Raw genomic sequence first — 8,303 nt, 5'->3', positions numbered from 1 at the left:
AAAAAATAGATTATTACATAGACACTGGAGGTGATTACTGGTTAATTGATAATTTTTTTTAAGGGACCAGTTGTGTAATAAATCCAATACAATCTCACATTATATTGAATTGCATTGCTTTCATTCTCAAATGTACCTTAATTAATTTCTACATCTTACATTTAAATAAATAACGTGAAATTTAATTAGCAAAGATAGCACAATATTGGTTGATTATTGATTACTCCATCCATCCCATCCCATCCCATCCCATCCTATCCTATCGTACCATATAAGCCTGAGAGTCTGGACTTGGATGTCATAACACAGCAGCCTTTTTCTTTGTCAATACAAAGAATGTGCTGGGACCTGGCCAGGAGGTTGGCAGGACAGTTGAGCTGGCAGCAGCAGTCAGGGGCTCAGACTGGCTCTGCCCCGGCTTTGTCCAGCACATCGCACAGCGCTGACTCTCTCAGTTCAGACAGGTTTAGTCTGTTTAGTCCGGTTTGTGTCGCTCCTCTGCTATAAATATTCTGGATTTCTGTGGGGCACACCTGTTCAGGCCAATCCCCTGGCTTTGTGGGCCAGTGTGTCTCTCTGCCCGAACGAGGGTGTGTTCGAGTGGAGTGGTATTTTACAATCTCAGAGCTTTTTTTAAATTCATTTTCAGCCTGAGTCCTCTTTATGCTCCAACTCAAGATCAGGGGAAGTGTGTCAAAACTAACAAGAGGTTTAAACATGTGTCTCGAATGCCGAGGCTGTAATCAGAAGAGTTTATACCTAAGTGAGGGTGTGTGGGTAACGTGAGTGCAATGTTCGATGACACTTTCATGCATAAAGCTCGTGTCTGTTTGCAGAAGTAGGCCACTGTTACATCAGACGAGCTTGCCAGTGAGTTTTGCTGGCCCCGTCGGGCAAAGTGTGTCAGTGTGTCACTGCGAAGCCCCTCTTGCTGCAGATTAGGCTCCGATGCCAAAAAGAGCGAGTGGCCCACGGGGAATGGAAAGCTCTATACAAGGCTATCTCTGCACAATGGAAACAGGGTGTGCCTGTCAAGCTTTGCTCTCATCTAAATCTCAAGTTAGTGAGAAAAGTCAGAAAGGTCTAAAGCTGAATGAATCTTTATATATTGAGTCTTTATATAACAACGCCGACAGTACAAAGAAACTAAGAAAGACTAAAACTGAGTGTGGTTGTAATGCTGTATTGCCCTAATTTATTCTGTTTGGTTGCTAATGGTGATTCATTCTCTTATGTCAATCAGTGAGTAATGTATTACCTAACTGGCGGTTCTGGAGAAAGGTTTATAGATCACCACCACAGTTGATAGCATGACGAGTCAGGCTGCCTACGGGCTGATTGCTATGTTGACAGTCTGTGCTGCTTAAAACCAAAGAGTCTTAGACGGATTGAAATGGCTGCTCAGTTCAATGTCAAGTGTGTGTGTGTGTGTGTAATTCTCATCGTACTGAACCACACAAACGCTGGTGTAAGAACAGAGAAAAACAGGCTCTTTTCATGATATGTTGATAGGTCAACATTCTTTTTATTTTGTTTTTCGATCTTGAAATGCTCCCATCTTCCACAATGAACGTTAGTGTCTTTACATACATATTCATGTCAAAAAGGAAGCGATGGTAATGACCAACCAGACCAACCACCATCTCTAAACACCACTCTATCTTTGCCTGTTTCTTTTTTCTTTTTCATAAAACCATCAGCAAAACCACAAACATTACTGATTAATACACACTGAAAAAAGGGGGGAGGGGGGAGGAGGAATGAGGCAAATACATGTCATCACAGTCAATAGGAGAAAAGACACAGTATAGAGGAAAACAGAACAACACCTCGACGAAAAAGAGGATATAAAACCAATGAAATAAACGTTACAGTGTTGTCCAGGGGGGAGGGGGAACTTTACAATTATACACAAGCACCAAAAAGCCAAACGTGGTACATAGACTTTTAAAAACTAGAATCCAGTGCAGGCAATTCATCACTGCCTAGTAGCAGAACTACCATGAGACAGGGATGAATAACCCCTGAAATTAATAATGGAGGCACATGGGAAACAAGGGGAGTCCTTCATTAATTTAAGCTCAGATTATTTTTTTAACAGTGGCTCTAATTGGAGGGGTAGAAAGATTTGGTATCGCCTTGGTCTCTATTTCATAATAACTCAGTTATCTGGGATCCAGCATGAACCTCAAAGGTCATGCTTGGTCACACTACAAAACCTCATCTCTCGTCAGTAAATGTACAGTATCTGTGGAGGTCTTATTAGGTGTTTTACACAAGAGGAACTTGCTTTTGCCCCCAAGCATCCCATGCCTACATTAACAATTGAAACTCAAGGCTGCAGTATGTATCTAAAAAGGTCTGTACACATTCTCCGTCTATGTTCCTGTGGGCTTTTCTACAGTGATGGGCGTGTGGAGAAGAGGGAAATAAATACATTGGGCCAATAAAATGGTAACAACAACAAGATATGGTTGATAAAGCTCAAATAAACTAAAGGCTTTTAGCCTGCAGCTGGTGAATTCCACCGAATATTTAAAGGCTGGTTAAAGGTTAAGAAATCCAAACATTTTAATGAGGCCTTTGCCTCAGGAAACAACATGTTCTCCATTCAGTGCTGTTGGCGCTCCAAACTGGACGGCCATTTCTGTGTAAACAGGGCATTAACAAATGATTAATGCTAAAGCTTAACAATCAAGAGAGAGGCATTTTAATTTGAATGGGTCCTGTAACAACAGAAGACAATGTGGCTGTACAGTGATTGTGATTCATATTAGGATGGTCACTTTCAAAAATCCTCTTTTACCGTTGCAGGTTTGTTGCGTTTTTGTTGAATTTGTATTCAAATTTCTTTGTAAAATATATATTTATAATAGATACATATATTCATATATCACAGTAATATACAAACCAAGTGCTTAAAAAATAAAGGTGATGGCGATCTTTTGTGAAATAATGGGAGATGGTTGGGGAGAGTATGGGTTGGTAGAGGTAGGGTCTGGGAAGAGGTATGGAACTTGATATTTGTAGTGTTGGTGGTGTTGGTGCTTCTTTGGTCGAGGGAATGTACCCAGTGTACGTTTGCATTTGATTTTAGTTAAGGCAGATAAGCCATACTCGTGTATGTTCGTCTACAGTCGGATATGTACCAAATTCATAGTACTGATAAATCCTGGAACTTTTTTGTTTTTCCTCACAATCTCGTTTGTATGTGATCATAATGTGCTTTTGCTGATGTACTCTGCTGTGGTATTGTTGGATGACAAAAGTAGAAAAAGCCGGCAGTTCCATTCCTCCTCTCATCGCATAAACAAAAGTGCTTTGTAAGTATGGAGAGGATGTAAGAAATGAAAAATCTGTACAATATATACAAATATGATACAGCCCTACAAGATGTCCAGCCTTTTTGGTGACGTTTGTGGTAGGGGAGTAGAAAAGCCCTGATTACTGTCCAGAGGGCTTAAGGGAGGGGGTTTGATTATAGGGCAAAGGCATGATGGCAGGGTAATTCTTCGAGGAGAAATTGTCTCTTAAGTTGTGACAAGTCCTAAAAGTCAATGTCACCTACTCTCGCCTCTTGTTTCGTCGTCCTCCTGTGTCCTTTTTCCCACTCTCCTTCCTGGCCCCCTGCCCACCCGGGCTCTCCCGCTTACTGTTCGTTTGTGGAGTGAGGGAAAAGTATGGGTGCTGGGACAGGGGAGGCGGTGTGGCAGAGGGAGGCGTGGTTGGGGACTCGTGGCCGGAACAGTTGCCGCCGCTGCTCCCGGTGCTCATGGCCCGGTGTTTGAGCCTGAGTTTGTGGGGCAACGCTGTGCCCTTCACCTCCCCCTGGGGATCCCGGCCATGGGCCTGAGAGCAGCCCTGGGAGGACGGCAGAGGTGAGGCAGGCTGGTGGAGGCTGGTGTGATGTTGGTTGTGGTAGCTGCCCATATCTGAGCAGGACGAGGAGGGGGACTCGTCATCATCTGTGGAGGCATCTTTGTCGGAGCTGCGGGGATCTCCATCGCTGGATGACGTGTCTTTGCTCGAGGAGCTTGATTGGCTTTGGTAGTAAGCCTCACTCCTGGGCCCGCCCTCGTAGGTAAGGACAGGTGGCTCCTCGTCTTGGGCACTGAGGTATGAATGATGAGGGTGCTGGAGATGGTGGTACAGGTGCGAGTGGTTGAGCTCCTCCGCTTGTTTGTGGAGGAGCTCTGCAGACGAATCGCTCTCCTGCTGGTGCTGATGCTGCTCCTGCTGCAGGTGCTGCTGGGGAAGTTGGCAAACTCTGTACACCTGTCTCTCTCCAGCCTCATTACGGCTGTCTGAGAACTCATACGAAGGGGAGTCTAATGTCTTCCTCTCCAGCTGTTCTGTCACCTCAGCCAGTGTCTCTGTGGAGCTCTCTGTAATGGACTGGGGCAGTCGACTGACACACGTCTGGCTGCTGCCGCCGCCGCCGCTCTGCTTCTGAGCTGCCTGCATGTCGACGTCCACAGGATAAGAGGCACTGCTGGAGCCGTACAGAATGACGCTCCTCTGGGCAGCAGGTGGGTGAGGGGCTGTCTGGTTAACAGTGTTGATAGCTGTAACAGGCTCCTGATGGGGTTGTTGTTGTTGGTGAAGGTGGTGCTGCTGCTGCTGCTGTTGGCTGTGATATGCAACTTCCAGGTCCTGAGAATGCTGCTGGATCTGGTGGTGAGTGGGTACAGAGGCCAGACCGCGGTGGATGTTAAACATGATCTGGGTTGTGGTGCCATTGGCAATGTCCATCTCCAGCCTGTCACCTTCCTGTTTGATCTCGAAGGGCATTGGCTCGGGACTGTCCCTGGAGGAGCCGTCGGACATGTCAGAGAGGGAACCACGTGGAGAGTATTTCACCAGCTGCCTGTGGCTCTCGCTGCGTCCTGACTGCTCTGTTTCTGAGGAGTCGGAGCCCATCATCACCTGAGAACCACTAGAGTAACCGCTGGAGTAGTACTGGCTAGTGGAGGATGAGGATGAGCCTCCATTTCCTGTGTTGTTGCCCGCACCAATCTGCTGGCTCTTCTCAATGTACGAAGCAGTGCTTATGAGGCCAAAGCGCAGCTTCAGCTGGAGCAGCTCAGTCTTCAGCCTCACATTCTCATCATTCAGTGCAATGACACGGTTTTCCAAAACCATATCATTGAGACGTCGCTTCTCCCGGGAGCGCTTGGCAGCCTCGTTGTTCTTGCGACGTTTCTCCCAGTAGGAGGCATCCTTCTTTTCATCGGAGATGAACTCGCGCTTTCGCCTGCAGGTCATATTGGGTTTCGGTTTGATGAGGCGCCCTAGGCGAGTTGGAGTCCCTTGGATAGAGGGAAGAGACTCTTCATAACCGTTAAATGTGTCAAGGCAGTTTAGGTTATTCCCTGAATTCTTGTTTAATGTTTTCAGAGCTGACGTCAGATTTTCCATTCTTGTCTTGTGGCAGCCAGTTTGAAATTATGCTTGGGCGACTAAGGAAAAAAAAACAGGTTAAAGGTCAAGGTGGCGATGAAACACCTTCGAAAGTTTTCTCCAAAAGTCTCTTTATTGCAGGTTCGGTCTAGTTATGACGAGAGGGGAGTCAAGTGTCCAAATTAGTTAAAAAGATGAAGAACAGCTGGAGTTCAACAATAGCAACCCTCATTTATCCACTTGAAAGGGTTTTTAGTTCAGTGTCCAATCTCTCCAATGAATCACAGACCCTAAGTGGATCAGATCAGTCTTGGAAAAAGCACAAAGTTCCTTGTCAACGAAGTTGAGTGGATGAGGCCAATTTCTTTTTCGTCCTCCTGCTGTTCTGCTGTTGGTGGTTAGAGGTTTAGCGTAAGAGCAGCACACTGAGCTAAGCTGGCGGAGAAGTGTCCTAGATCTCCACACAAACAGCAGGATGTAGGTCGGCCCGTCTACCTCGGCGTGTCAGTCTCTTGGGGAGCCTCGCTCTCGGTCTCCCTCCTTCTGCCTGTCTCTCCGCTCTCCGCAGTAGACTGCAAGATGAAAGGCTGCAGAGATAAAAACAGAAAAAAAGAACACATTAATCCATGTGGACCGCTCGTACGCCGTTATGCATTATGTATCAGACTTACGATTATTTCTTTTAACTAATTTCTCCTAATGATGTTTCTCTTTTAACATGGATGGTGATGAAAGACACACGTCTACATCTGTACAGCTTTCCTCTGCTGCTTTGGCATGTCTGGCTTTTACTGACTGCGTCGCTCCTGGCAACCAACGACCTCACTGTCTGACCTTTTAACCCCACTATTGATCTGCTCTGTCTGCAGCCTTTGACCCCTGACCCCGTAGCCTGACATGTTGATGTTGACTTTTGTGATGTAATGTGGGCACTGGGTTCATTGCAAGGCTGATGATCCTGTCTCAGTTTGTCTCCCAGTAGTGTTCAGATCTGAGCTCACAGTTTTTGAGGCAGCTAATGGAAAAATAAAAGACTGTTAATTAGAACTGGCATATACTGCACAAATTAAATAAAAATTATTGTTAATAATTATTGTAATTATAACACTAAAGAAATTACATTAGTGTGATGCATGCTGAGAGCACAAAACTAGAGTGTATAAGGATTAGCTCCTTTGGTTTGTCTGGCGAGAATTTGGACCAGACAGAGCAACGGGTGAGTCAGATGCCGATGGGGTTCCCTGATTCCCTTTTTAGAGCATTTTACAATAAAAAAACCTCCATAAGGGACAGCCCACCACTTTCTCGCTGAGAAACACCATCCACAAACACTGCTTAGAGAGTGCTAACCCCCCCACCCCCCACCCACCCATGCGTTCATCCGCAGAGGAATGTGGCAGCATTCTTCGCCAAAATAACTCAATGCCAAATCAATGATGCAGAGTGAGCAGATAAGGCAGACAAAGGCAGCAGCCGGTGCAGGTCAAGGATAAAGAGGCTGAGACTGGAGTGAGAGATTTGGAGGTGTGGGGGCAGCTGGGAGGCGGGACATTGATAAATATAGGTCAAGGGCCCCTGGAAAGAAAGGAGGCAGGAGGCGGGACATGGGCAGGAGTAACGCGGCCTGATAACATTTGGGTAAAACACAAGAGTGGTCGGACAGTCTCGTAAGTATGGAGATCGGTGGCTCAGAGCTCACAAGCAGCAGGGAGCGCTGTATAATGAGCTGAACAGGTGTGCTCCCAGACAAGATGTTTGCTGTTATTAGAGCATAACACCGATGAATCACACAGAAAAGCTCCGCTGTTAGTCATGTAAGCGGCGCGGCTCTAGAGATGACTCTGTCAGACTGCCGCTTGATCCACCACTTTACGCCAGACTGAAATATCTCAGCAGTTATCGAATGGATGAGTTCTGTACAAGACAAGTCATGGAGCCCAAATCGCAATGACTTTTTGGTTGACGCCAAAAACTTTTTCCTGTGACATTTGCGGTGCTTGACAACCGCTGGATGGATCGAACACCCACAAACTAACGACACTCCCATCAGCCAATATCAGCATGTTAGCACTGTCGGCATGTTAGCATGGATGGTGCTACTGTGCATGACTTTATGCTCTTAGTCCTATTTAATGTAAAAATCATTAAAAGTCTGAAATGAGTGATATTATGATGAGCAGATGACCCAATCTGCACGACATGTGGTGACAGCAGTATCTCCTCACATATGGAGTGGTGTTCTCTGTATATTTGAATATATCCATAATAATGCAGCAACAATATCTCCCATCCATTTAACCAGCGCCATTAAATGTGTGTTTCTCAACATCTGCACTCCAAGGTTAAACTGCATAAGCGGTATTACACTGTCTGAATATGTAATCTCATAATCTGGAAAGGTGTTTACACTGGTTCGACTCTGCTCTTCCCCACGATCTGACACCATTACGTAACTACAGGCGTATCCTGCCAATGAATATGGATTTCTGCCCTGTTTCAGGGAGGAGTATGAATTCTCTCAGCTCTAAAATACAGACAAAAGCGGACAGAACAGGCTGGATCGTCAGGTTTTTACTTTCTCTCAAAAGAATCTAATCTAATCTAACAATCTAGATTACACGTCTATCATTTTTGTTTAGGAATGAAGACGCCGCTGTCTGGATTTTTTTTTTTTTTTTTCCCCTGCTTGGCTGAATAGTTTAAGGTTATCCCCGTGAGCCTTTGACATGTGGCTGCTGGGCATGAGAGAGAAAGAATGAGGGGAGAGACTTTTATTTCTCAGCGTGGCCCACTGACCCAGAAACTGGGGACCGACTGCACTCTGTAAACACAAGTCTTGCTGCTTCCACTGTACGGCTCGCTGGAATATAGGTCAGCCGAGCCGTGAAGAGGTGAGGCAGCAA

General features: G+C 45.8%; 1 protein-coding gene across 2 annotated transcripts in view; it reads right to left on the bottom strand.

The window, feature by feature from the left end:
- Positions 1 to 1,492: 1,492 nt before the first annotated feature.
- The window catches only part of LOC111662456 (uncharacterized), an 11,415-nt gene continuing 4,604 nt past the window's right edge, over positions 1,493 to 8,303 (bottom strand). For both annotated transcript variants that reach the window (XM_023416315.2, XM_023416316.2), the window contains exon 2: positions 1,493 to 5,987. In XM_023416315.2, coding sequence (XP_023272083.1) covers positions 3,565 to 5,418 — 1,854 coding nt within the window. In that variant the 5' untranslated portion in view covers positions 5,419 to 5,987 and the 3' untranslated portion in view covers positions 1,493 to 3,564. The remainder of the gene's footprint in view (positions 5,988 to 8,303) is intronic.

Source organism: Seriola lalandi, unplaced genomic scaffold (assembly GCF_002814215.2).
Source record: "Seriola lalandi dorsalis isolate HSWRI2012SDOR001 ecotype SW California unplaced genomic scaffold, Sedor1 jcf7180002054563, whole genome shotgun sequence".
Lineage (NCBI taxonomy): Eukaryota > Metazoa > Chordata > Actinopteri > Carangiformes > Carangidae > Seriola > Seriola lalandi.
Note: the sequence above shows the minus strand (reverse complement) of the source record. Positions and strands in the feature narration are given on the sequence as shown.